At 44.8% G+C, this 13,082-nt stretch overlaps 1 protein-coding gene across 4 annotated transcripts in view; it reads right to left on the bottom strand.

The window, feature by feature from the left end:
- Window positions 1-13,082, bottom strand: part of SGSM2 (small G protein signaling modulator 2) — a 551,979-nt gene that overhangs the window by 103,246 nt on the left and 435,651 nt on the right. For all 4 annotated transcript variants that reach the window (XM_030185728.1, XM_030185727.1, XM_030185730.1 and 1 more), the window contains one exon: window positions 11,834-11,958. In XM_030185728.1, coding sequence (XP_030041588.1) covers window positions 11,834-11,958 — 125 coding nt within the window. The remainder of the gene's footprint in view (window positions 1-11,833; window positions 11,959-13,082) is intronic.

Raw genomic sequence — 13,082 nt, 5'->3', positions numbered from 1 at the left:
TACCATGATCTATTCCATACATGTTATGCTCCATATGTTACCATGTATGTATGCACCTTAACACAATATCATTTGTAATTCTGCTACCCGGAAATGGCAATCGCCATTACAGCAAATGTTAGCCACATTGAGCCTGCAAATTGGTGGGAAAATGTGGGATACAAATACTACAAATAATAATCATTGCTGCCCAAGTGGGAACCCACCTGGACATTAGCCCACTTTCCCCATTTGTAAGCACCAGTTCCAGCGTCACTCCTTCCCTTGTGGTTTCTGTCACCATTTATCTAAGCAGAGCACTTTGTAAGGCATCCGCGATATCTCTACTTTTCTGATTCCACAGATGGAACTTTCCAATCCGCATCCGGCAGGTTGAAATCTACCAGCATCAGAACCTCTCTTTTCTTTCCCAACTTTTGGATATCTGTGACCAGATCTTTATCTAGCTCCTCTGATTGTGTTGGAGGTCTGTGGACAACACCTCTTGTGGACAGATGTCCCATCATTTCTTTTCAAGGTGATCCAAATCTCTTCTTCCTTTACCCAGGCCCCATGCATTTCAGTCGCTGTGATATCATTTCTCACATACAGAGCTGCTACTCCACCTTTTCAACCATCTCTATCCTTCCTAAATAGATTATAGCCTGGTATGTTTGCATCCCATTCATGGGACTCAATGAACCACGTCTCCATGATAGCAACAATGTCTAAGTCTGCCTCTAACATCAGGGCTTGCAGATCATGAACTTTGTTTCTTAGACTACCAGCATCTGTACTCATCACTTTCCAGCTGAATTTCAGTGGGTCTCATTTTCTGTTTATTTTTTCTTCAGTCTCACTTCCTGCTGTGTTGATAAGAAGTGATTTGCTATGGTTGTTGCTTTCACTGGTTTCTTTACTACTGTCACATCTTGTCTTTAGCTGCACTGGAAGTGACCTTCCATATGCCACCCTGGCCTTCTAGTTTAAACGCCTTGCAATGGAAGTGAATTTTGAAGATTGTTTTTCAACCCTGTCTTGAATGACCAGTGTATTGTTGATTAGAAGTAATTCTGTTTAAAAATGATTGTTTAAGTGTTACCTTAAAGGATTGCTTTTCAACCCTGCTTTTGTCCGATAATACACTCTGAAATCTTGTCTTTGACCGAAAGTAACATTTCATGTAAACAAGTTGGAATGCAGAAGATAAGACATAGCTCTAACTAATTTGGTATGCAAAGGGGAGGATGGCACTTATTTCCCAGGCCCAGCTTGGCCACCTGGACTTGGGAAAGCATATGACCATGTTAAGCATTCTGTAATTTTCCATAGAAGCTTTCTGTAACTTTTCTTAGCTCTGAACATGAGGTCAGAGCCTAATAAAAGGGGCCCCCCTTGCAGTGAAGCTCTGTGGGCAGACGTGTCATGCAGAAGGCGTGTTCCTGGTTAATGAGACTCATGAGCTTTCGCCGCAACGGACCTCCCGGCTGATGAGATAAGAGCCTGAGCTTTCTGACCAGTGATGTAAGTGTATATGTATCTGTTTATAGCTTTCTTTTAATTAGATGGTTTAATTAGTGTGCATATCTCTTAATTTGACTCAGTCAGCATGTATATTTCTTAATCATTCTATAGACTGAAGCAATAATGATTTATACACTCTCCATTTGAATAAAGAGTTTCATTTACCCAATACGAATCCAAAAAGAATCTGTAGTATTTTATTTGGTGAACAGTCTGTGGTGATTAAGTGAGTAGGCTGCAATATCAAGGCAAGACACGCCTAGATACATATCATCTGAATTTCTCTCCAAGGATTGTTTTTTTCCTATCACAGTGAGATGCTGCCCATATGTCTTTTGTTTCTCCATGAATTGCCCCATCCTCCTATGTACCTAAAACTTTCTTGATGACACCGGGCTTTGAGCCACCTATTGAAATTCGCGGTATTTTATAAACTTTTCTCTCCCTTTCCAAAAGTAGGTAGTATTTCAGAAAAAGCTACCATTTGTACCAAAGTTTTTAATCTATCCCCCAGCTCCAGAAAAGCTCTCTGTGCTGCAAGTGGGGTATTATCGTCCTGATCATTTGTTTCCAGGAGGATAACATCATCAGTGTTAGACTCCTTAGTTTCTTCTCTGATTATAGTCAGTATTTGCCTCTGATAATAAGAATCCCCTAGCAGCAACAATTTTCTGGTATAAGATTTTTTTTATTAGTGCTTTGGGGATGTATTTTCTCTTGGGACACCTTCCTTACTTTTTGTTTCATCTCAGTTCTATTTTCTGAATCATCATAGAGCTGTAATGGTGAAAAATTGGTATGATTCTGTCCAGTGATAGAAGCTGCTTTAATTCAATCCAATTCCTGCTTTAGTTTGCTGAGCTCCTGTTTTATACTAGCAAGCTGAAGATAGATAGGAGAAACTAAGCCTCCAGATGGTGTGCCTTGGAACTAAAGCACCACAATAATTAAACAGAATAAAAGTCATCTTGATTGGTTAGAATAGGTATGAACAGGTGTACTATGATATGGTTAACAGTCTGTAAGATTGCCTATGTATGACTGAGGAGTAACATTAATTATTTTTGGGTTGTCTATATACGAGTAGAAAATCCAGGGGTGGGTGGATGGAACTGTAAGTAGCAGTGAGTCAGCCAAGTTCCCTATCAAAGTTCTTGGGAAAGTAATGATACACAGCTTGCTAAAATAGTCAAATTCAGCTTGATACAACAGTCAAATCCAGCTAGAAACCAACTTCTCTCCTGTAAATCTAAATATTCCCAATAATTATAGCAGTCTCTGTAATGTAAATGCAAATTAAGCCAGTAGTAAGACTAAAGCTGCTTTTTTTTTTTTTTTTAACCTAGGACAAGCAATGGCAAATAAACCTGGCAGAACTTGTTCACAGTATAGTAGCCAACGTTAGAAAGAGTTTGAAAAGCCTAGGCTCACTACTATCAGAGCTAGGCAGAAAGGGAGAGAAGTTTTTTTGTTTTGTTTTTGTCTTTTTTGGGATCTGGGTTAGTGGAGGAGTGGCCTAGTGGTTAGGGTGGTGGACTTTGGTCCTGTGGAACTGAGGAACTGAGTTCAATTCCCACTTCAGGCACAGGCAGCTCCTTGTGACTCTGGGCAAGTCACTTAACCCTCCATTGCCCCAGGTACTAATAAGTACCTGTATACAATATGTAAGCCGCATTGAGCCTGCCATGAGTGGGAAAGCACGGGGTACAAATGTAACAAAACAAACAAAAAAAAAAAAGTACACCACAATACAGATTCATAGCACAAATTAATTAAGCAACAAGCAATAAAGTCCAGAGAATAGATATATCAGGTAGCTAAACCTGTAGCCAGAAAGTTGAGAAATTAAGACTAAAAATATCAGAACACTTAGCAGTATTATGGTTCAGGTCCAGCACATGGAATGTGCTTCAAATAAGTCTGTGTTTCTCTATGTGAGCCCTTCCCCTCCTGCTATGCAGTAAATATCTCCCAGTGGGTCAGCCTAGTTCTCTATCAAAAAGCAAGCAATGACACACAGTTTGCTAAAATAATCAAATTCAGCTTGATACAACAGATAAGAGACTTCTGGGAAAATTAAAAAGTCATGGCAATGTCCTTCTGTGGAATAGGAATTGGTTATTTGACTGATTAGGGTAGCGTTAAATGGCCCTTTTTCTCAATGGAGCAAGGTGGATAGTGGAGTGCTGCAGGGACCGGTGCTAAATGATCCTCAGGAGCTTAGCCGAGATTGGATAACAGAGCCGGTAGTGGGAGGCGGGGCTGGTGGTTGGGAGGCGGGGATAGTGCCGGGCACACTTATACGGTCTGTGCCAGAGCCAATGATGGGAGGCGGGGATAGTGCTGGGCAGACTTGTACGGTCTGTGCCCTGAAAAAGACAGGTACCAATCAAGGTAAGGTATACACAAAAAAGTGGCACATTACTTGGGCAGACTGGATGGACTGTGCAGGTCTTTTTCTGCCATCATCTACTATGTTACCATCTGCAAATCGGGACGATGAGTGAGGTGCTTAAGTTTGCAGATGACAGAAAACTAATCAAAGTTGTCAGAACACATGCGGATTGTGAAAAATAGCAGGAAGAGCTTAGGAATAATACTCTGAAATCTTCTGCCCAGTATGCAGGAGTGGCCAAAAAAGCAGGATGCTAGGAATTATTAGGAAAGGGATAAAAAAAATAATAAGATTACAATGCCTCTACGGTTCCATGGTGCGACCGCACCTTGAGTATTGCGTTCAATTCTGGTTGCTGTATCTCAAAAAAGATATGGTGGAATTGGAAGAGCAAGATGGAACTCCTCCCATATGAGAAAAGGCTAAAGAAGTTAGGGCTCTTCAGCTTGGAAAAGAGACAGCTGAGGGCAGGGGTGTGCTGGTAAATTTTTAACAACAGGCTCTTTCTCCGAACGTAGCCAGCTCTGCAGTTGGAAGGGCTAGGGGTGGCCGGGGTGGGGGGGGGGGGGAGCAACACTTGCCTCTCTCTCCTCCCTCCCTTCGTGCGGGCACGCTAGGCATACCTTTGCTGGCAGCAAATAAATGGACTGCCACCACTTCCAACGTCTTGCTCTGAGCAGCATGCTGAAACTTCTCACACTTGCTGGAGAAGTCCCAGCCTGCTGCTCAGAGCTGGAAACAAGGAGTGGGGAGCAGCAGCAGTCTATTTACTTGGCTGGCAGGGCTCAGCATCCCCACCAGCAAAGTAAAAGAGAATTCAGCAGGGGGCCCAAGCCCACATTTTGGAAGCCAGTTGTTAAAGTAGCCATGGAGGGCCCTACTTTTAACAACCGGCTCCGAAAATTCTTAAAAACTTAACAACCGGCTCTTGCGAGCCTGTAAGAGCCTGCTCCAGCACACCACTGGCTGAGGGGGGTTATGATTGACGTCTACAAAATCCTATGTGGTGTAAAACAAGTAGAAGTAAATCGATTTTTTACTCTTTCCAAAAGTATAAATACTAGAGGACACACAAGGAAGTTACACGTAAATACTTTTAAAACAAATAGGAGGAGATATTTTTTCACTCACGCTCTGGAACTTGTTGCTGGAGGATGTGGTAACAGCAGTTAGCATATCTGGTTTTAAAAAATGGTTTGGACAAGTTCCTGGAGGAAAAGTCCAAAGTTTGCTATTGAAGCAGACATGGGGAGGCATCTGCTTGCCCCAGGATTGGTAGCATGGAACGTTGTTGCTAACTGAGTGTCTGCTAGGTACTTCAGGCCACAAGTACTTGGATTGGCCACTGTTGGAAGCAGGATGTTAGGCTAGATGGACCTGTGGATGTTAGGCTAGTCATGTTCTTATTTACATTAATCAGTTTGTGTTTATTTCTATAATACACATTTTTTATATGTGTACTTTTAAACTAGTGATTCATTTTTATTATTTGTGGAGTAACGTAGCCATCTATCCCCCCTTCAATCCGTTCAGAACTCTGCTGCACGTCTTATCTTCCGTCAGGACCGATATGCCCATATCACCCCTCTCCTCAAGTCACTTCACTGGCTTCTGATCAGGTACCGCATACAGTTCAAGCTTCTCCTACTAACCTTCAAATGCACTCGATCTGCAGCCCCTCATTACCTCTCTACCCTCATCTCCCCTTACGCTCCTACCCGTAACCTCCGCTCACAGGACAAATCCCTCCTCTCAGTACCAGGGGCATAGCTACGGGTGGGCCCAGGCCCACCCAGTTTTGCCTCAGGCCCGCCCCACCCAGAAGCAGAGTCTGTCAGCTCCCGGACCCCAAACAGTTTGCCACCGCCTATCGCGATTCCGACTCCACCCCTCTCTTCCTCCTTCCCTCGGCGCTGCAGTAATGTACCTGGGATCCCGGCAGCATTAGCGATGTATCCACGCTGCCTTCGTACTGCCCCGGAAGCCTTAAAGCTTCCGGGGCAGTGCGAAGGCAGCGTGGATACATCGCTAATGCTGCCGGGATACCAGGTACATTACTGCAGCGCCAAGGGAGGGAGGAAGAGAGGGGTAGAGTCGGAATCGCGCGATTCTGGACCTCGCGGGCGGGCACCTTTGCACTGCCCCGGAAGCCTTCTCTTAAAGAGAGGGCTTCCGGGGCAGTGCGAAGGCAGCGTGGATACATAGCTAATGCTGCCAGGATCCCAGGTAGAAGCGCCGGAGGGAGGAAGAGAGGGGTAGACGGTCACGAATCGGCGAACCTGGACCTCGCGGGCGGGCGGGGCGTAACTTGATCTGGGAGAAGTGGGGCACAGCAGAGGGAGGGGTGGTGAGCAGAGTGAGGGAAGGAGCAGGAGATGGATGGGACTGGGAGGGGTGGTGAGCAGAGGGAAGGATGGGACTGGGAGGGGTGATGAGTAGAGGGTGGATAGGACTGGGAGAAATGGGGCACAGCAGAGGGAAGGAGCAGGAGATGGATGGGAGGGCAGGGCCCAGGGAGAGAGGAGAAATTGCTGGACATGGAGGGAAGGATAGGGGAGAGAGAATTGCTGGGTATAGATGAATGGAGGGAAGGGCAGGGGAGAGAGGAGAATTGCTGGGTATGGATGAATGGAGGGGGGCAGGGGAGAGAAGAGAATTGCTGGGTATGGATGGATGGAGGGGGCAGGGGAGAGAAGAGAATTGCTGGGTATGGATGGATGGAGGGGACGGGAGGGAAGAGAATTGCTGGGTATGGATGGAGGGAAGAGGAGAGTTGCTGGACATGGGTGGATGGAGCGGAGGGAAGAGGAGAGAGGAAGGTTGCTGGACATGGGTGGATGGTGGGGAGGGCAGGGGAGAAGAGGGTTGCTGGACATGGATGGAGGGAAGGGCAGGAGAGAGGAGGGTTGCTGGACATGGATGGAGGAGAGGGAAGGGAGAGAGAAGAAATGCTGGACATGGATGGAGGGGATGGAAGAGTGAGGAAGGAGATGAGATGAGGGAAAAGGAAGAGAGGAGAAAAACTGCACATGGATGAAGAAAATAGGCAGAAGCTGGATCCACTGGACAGTCAAGTCTGCGGAGGACCCAGCTTTTACTTACGGATATAGAGCAAGAAATGAAGAAGAAAGGCGGAAAGTAAAGAAATAAATGGAAATGAAGCCCTGGAAATGGAGTTAAGAGGACAGATAGCAGCAGAATCGGATAATGGGCCAGCATGATCAGAAAAACAAAGTCACCAGACAACAAAGGTAGAAAAAAATCATTTTATTTTCATTATAGTGTTTGGAATATGTCCACTTTGAGAATCAGGTGCTCAACATAGTAACATAGTAACATAGTAGATGACGGCAGAAAAAGACCTGCATGGTCCATCCAGTCTGCCCATGACAAACTCATATGTGTATACCTTACCTTGAATTTGTACCTGTCCTTTTCAGGGCACAGACCATATAAGTCTGCCCAGCAGTATTTCCCGCCTCCCAACCACCAGTCCCGCCTCCCATCACCGGCTCTGTTACAGACCGTATAAGTCTGCCCTCCCCTATCCTCGCCTCCCAACCACCACCCCCTCTTCCCCCCAACTGCTCCGCCACCCAATTTCAGCTAAGCTTCTGAGGATCCATTCCTTCTGCACAGGATTCCTCTATGCATATCCCACACATGTTTGAACTCCGTTACCGTTTTCATCTCCACCACCTCCCGCGGGAGGGCATTCCAAGCGTCCATCACCCTCTCCGTGAAAAAATACTTCCTGACATCTTTCCTGAGTCTGCCCCCCTTCAATCTCATTTCATGTCCTCTCGTTCTACCGCCTTCCCATCTCCGGAAAAGATTCGTTTGCGGATTAATACCTTTCAAATATTTGAACGTCTGTATCATATCACCCCTGTTCCTCCTTTCCTCCAGGGTGTACATGTTCAGGTCAGCAAGCCTCTTTTCATACGTCTTGGAACGTAAATCCCATACCATCCTCGTAGCTTTTCTTTGCACCGCATCCATTTTTTTTTAACATCCTTCGCAAGATACGGCCTCCAAAATTGAACACAATACTCCAGGTGGGGCCTCACCAACATCTTATACAGGGGCATTAAAACCTCCTTTCTTCTGCTGGTCACTCCTCTCTCTATACAGCCTAGCAATCTTCTAGCTACTGCCACCGCCTTGTCGCACTGTTTCGTCGCCTTCAGGTCCTCAGATACTATCACCCCAAGATCCCTCTCCCCGTCCGTGCCTATCAGACTCTTCCCGCCTAACACATATGTCTCCCTTGGATTTCTACTCCCTAAGTGCATCACTTTGTATTTCTTCGCATTGAATTTTAATTGCCAAACGTTAGACCATTCTTCTAGCTTCTTCAGATCTTTTTTCATGTTTTCCACACCCTCCGGAGTGTCCACTCTGTTGGAAATCTTGGTGTCATCCGCAAAAAGGCAAACTTTACCTTGTAACCCTTCGGCAATGTCACTCACAAATATATTGAACAGAATCGGCCCCAGCACCGATCCCTGAGGCACTCCACTACTCACCTTTCCCTCCTCTGAGCGAACTCCATTCACCACCACCCTCTGGCGTCTGTCCGTCAACCAGTTCCTAATCCAGTTCACCACTTTGGGTCCTATTTTCAGGCCGTCTAGTTTATTTAAGAGCCTCCTGTGGGGAACTGTGTCGAAAGCCTTGCTGAAATCTAAGTAGATGACGTCCATAGCACGTCCTTGATTTAATTCTCCCGTTACCCAGTCAAAGAATTCAATGAGATTCGTTTGGCACGATTTCCCTTTGGTGAAACCATGTTGTCTCGGATCTTGCAACTTATTGGCTTCCAGGAAATTCACTATCCTTTCCTTCAGCATTGCTTCCATTACTTTTCCAATAACCGAAGTGAGGCTTACCGGCCTGTAGTTTCCAGCTTCTTCCCTATCCCCACTTTTGTGTAGAGGGACCACCTCTGCCGTTCTCCAATCCCTCGGAACCTCTCCCGTCTCCAAGGATTTATTAAACAAATCTTTAAGAGGACCCGCCAGAACCTCTCTGAGCTCCCTCAGTATTCTGGGGTGGATCCCGTCCGGCCCCATGGCTTTGTCCACCTTTAGCTTTCCAAGTTGTTGATACACACTCTCTTCCGTGAACGGCGCTCTATCCACCTCATTTTCAGGTGTACTTTTGCCAGTCTGTCTCGGTCCTTCCCCAGGGTTTTCTTCAGTGAAAACAGAACAAAAGTATCTATTTAGCAAATAGATACTTTTGTTCTGTTTTCACTGAAGAAAACCCTGGTGCTCAACATTAAAAGTTTATATTTATTTACTTATTTATTGCATTTTATCCCACATTAAACATGAATTAGATTGGAACCTGGGATCATTTAATGTTTTTTTCCTGGAGAGAGTAATGCATTGCCTCCCCTCCCCCAGGCTCTCTCCCCGGCTATAGCCAGCTCTGCAATTTTGAGGGGGGGGGGGGGGGGGCGCAGAGGTTGGCCGGGGAGAGAGCCTGTTGTTAAACATTTACCAGCACACCACTGTCTAGTGCCCACCCATCCAACCTGTTGGCCCACCCAAAAATTGACTTCTGGCTACGCCACTGCTCAGTACCCTTCTCCACCACTACCAACTCCAGACTCCGCCCTTTCTGCCTCGCCTCACCCTATGCGTGGAATAAACTCCATGAGCCCATACGCCAAGCCCCCTCGCTGTCCATCTTCAAATCCTTACTCAAAGCCCACCTCTTCAATGTCGCCTTCGGCACTTAACCATTATACCTCCATTCAGGATATCTAGATTGCCCCAACTTTACATTTCGTCCTTTAGATTGTAAGCTCCTTTGAGCAGGGACTATCCTTCTTTGTTAAACTGTACAGTGCTGGGTAACCCTAGTAGCGCTTTAGAAATGTTAAGTAGTAGTAGTAGTAACACATGTTTTTTTTTTTTTTTGTTACATTTGTACCCCGCGCTTTCCCACTCATGGCAGGCTCAATGCGGCTTACATGGGGCAATGGAGGGTTAAGTGACTTGCCCAGAGTCACAAGGAGCTGCCTGAGGTGGGAATTGAACTCAGTTTCTCAGTTCCCCAGGACCAAAGTCCACCACCCTAATTATATTTGAGACGTGTATGATTTAAATTTTTTAATATGTTTTCATTATATAGTTTAAATCCCTGACGCAGCCTCTAGAAAGGCAAAACGTGGCCATGTTGGGCATTATACATTTCAGAGTGAATGAAAAAGATTTTTTGACCCACTGCAGGCACAGGCAGCTCCTTGTGACTTTGGGCAGGTCACTTAACACTCCATTGCCCCAGGTACAAATAAGTACCTAATCCGCATTGAGCCTGCCATGAGTGGGAAAGCGCGGGGTAAAAAAAAAACAAAAAAACACACATCAGAAGACATATTCTGCTTTTTATTCTATGTGGGACATTTGAAAATCAGTTACATTTCTTTTTTGTCACTTATAGCCAGATTGAACAATCGCAGAATTGAAATACTGTTCCAAAACTTGTTATACACATTTTTTTCAAAACTCAAATTCATACTGGAAACAGACTGCCTTCATATAGGGCAAGATTCAGTAAATGGCGCTGAAAAATTGATGCATAATGCTACTCAGAGTTGAGGACACGTTATAGAATAGTGCTGAATGCCAAAACATACACGTCCTAAAACCAGGTGTAATTCCCGGCATCAAATTGGGCACATACCCCTGGTATTCTATAACACTGTCTGCACATTTTAGGAATGACCCTGATCCACCTGTGTACCTCCTATGGCCCCATTCTGTTTTGAAAGACGCAATTATAGAACAGCGCATAAGAAGATGTCTGCGCAAATCCAAATTAGTGCCAGTTAGCACCCAATTATTGCCACTAATTGGCTTATGGGCCGATTTAGTTGGGCGCACATCTTAGATTGGTGCCCAAATATAGGCAACCACAGCGAAGGAACCAAATAAATATAGATGGATGATATTGTAATGCCCAATACTCACCATGGTGAGTCAATGGATACAGCAGAAAAGACAAGAGAGAGAGAGAGAGATACTGTGAAAGAGATGGGAAGAAATGGAGAATGGCCCTTGGGAGAGTGGAGTACCATAGTATCCTATGCGTGGGATAAACATAAAGGAATCCTGTTCAGAAGGAATGGATCCTCAGAAGCTTAGCCGAGATTGGGTGGCAGAGCTGGTGGTGGAAGACGGGGCTGGTGGTTGGGAGGTGGAGCTAGTGCTGGGCAGACTTCTATAGTCTGTACCATGAAAATGGCAGATACAAATCAAGGTCAGGTATACACAAAAAGTAGCACATATGAGTTATATTGTTGGGCAGACTGGATGGACCATGCAGGTCTTTTTCTGCCGTCATCTACTATGTTACTATGTTAGTAGCGGTTTCAGTGCTATAAGTGATACTTTAGTGGTTTCAGCATGTCTACTCTGTTCAGTAAACTCCTGATGCAGGCCTTTGGCCAAAACCCAGGCCCATGTTGAGTCAGTGGATGCAATAAAGTATTTGACATCACAGTATTGACTATTTGGTTCCTTCATTGTGATTGTGTACCTGTGCTGTTTACGAGGGTTGTTTCTTCTGTGCTTTTTGTGCCCAAATATAGGCGAAATCTACAAAATCTAGTGGATGTGTGAAATTTGCAACAAGAGGCATTTCTTCATAAGGTGTATATATATTCAGTGAAAACAAATTATTATCTTGACTAGAATTCTTGAACATAAAAAAGTTCACTAATCCACTTAACAGGCTTTGGAATTAAGTTCTTCAATTGCTTCCTCTCTTCTTTCTCGACTATCCGTTTGACTTAGTGTAATGACTGGGCCCTGGTGATACCTGCTCCTGAACTCCTTCCCCATCTTGATCTGACAATATCCACACCTACTTTCCAGCAATGCTCGTACAAGCCTCACCCATCATATTTACCAACATACACACCTGCACATGATGTTTCGAAGTTTTTCCAGGTTGGCCGCAGTAAAATACCAATAATTCCGATCACATCTCTGGACGTCTTTATCAATCCTATGTAAATTTAAGGCAACAGTATCCAGTAATTCTATCTAGAAAAGAAAAGATCATTCAAGGACACAGTTCAGGGTAGAGGAGAGGAGAAGAGGGATAATTCTACAAAGGGTGCTAAAAGTTAGGCATCTGGGCACCCAGTTCTGTTACAGAATAGAACATAAGTCAGTATTTGCACTATCACAGAATATAAAAGGCAGGTGTAAATGTTATTTTAAAACTTTCATGCATGTGTGTCTCATCTGTGCCCCAATTGCTAAAGCACTTACACTAGTGTTTCACAAACCTGGTCCTGGAGGCATTCTAGCCAGTCAGGTTTTCAAGATATCCACAATGAATATTCATGAGAGAGATGTGGCTGCAGTGGATATCCTGAGAACCAGACTGGCTGGAATGCCTCCAGGACCAGGTTTGGAAAGCACTGACTTAGCCACTTCCTTACAGAATAGCACCTAAGTGCAGTTACGTGTCTAAGTGAGGTTTACTCCTGTTTTGCTGCTTAACTTTCATTTTACTGTCAAAAGGTATGTTCCGAATTGGTGCCCAATTTTCAGACACTATGGGGCTCATTTTCAAAGCACTTAGACTTACATACTTCCATATAAGCACATAAGCACCGCCATACTGGGAAAAGACCAAGGGTCCAGCAAGCCCAGCATCCTGTCTCCGACAGTGGCCAATCCAGGCTTCAAGAACCTGGCAAAACCAATTAAAAAAATATATATTAATTTTTAATAATGTTCAATGGACTTTTACCTCAGGAATCTGTCCAAACCCCCTTTAAACTCCGTAAGGCCAGCTGCTGTCACTACATTTTCCGGCACCGAGTTCCAGAGTCCAACTACATGCTGAGTAAAGAAAAACTTTCTCCTATTTATTTTAAATCTACCATATTCTAGCTTCATCTTGTGTCCCCCTGGTTCTATTGTTGTTTGAAAGTGTAAACAAACACGTCACATCTGTCCGCTCTACTCCGCTCATTATCTTGTAGACTTCTATCATATCACCCCTCAGCCGCCTTTTCTCCAAGCTGTAGAGCCCTAACCTTTCTCAGCCTTTCCTCATAGGGAAGTCGTTCCATTCCTTTTATCATTTTTGTCGCCCTTCTCTGCACCTTCTCCAATTCTTTTATATCTTTTTTGAGATGCGGCGACCAGAATTG

This window comes from Microcaecilia unicolor, chromosome 13, assembly GCF_901765095.1.
Source record: "Microcaecilia unicolor chromosome 13, aMicUni1.1, whole genome shotgun sequence".
NCBI classification, from domain to species: domain Eukaryota; kingdom Metazoa; phylum Chordata; class Amphibia; order Gymnophiona; family Siphonopidae; genus Microcaecilia; species Microcaecilia unicolor.
The sequence above is the reverse complement of the archived record's forward strand: the minus strand, read 5'-3'. Positions and strand labels throughout refer to the sequence as shown.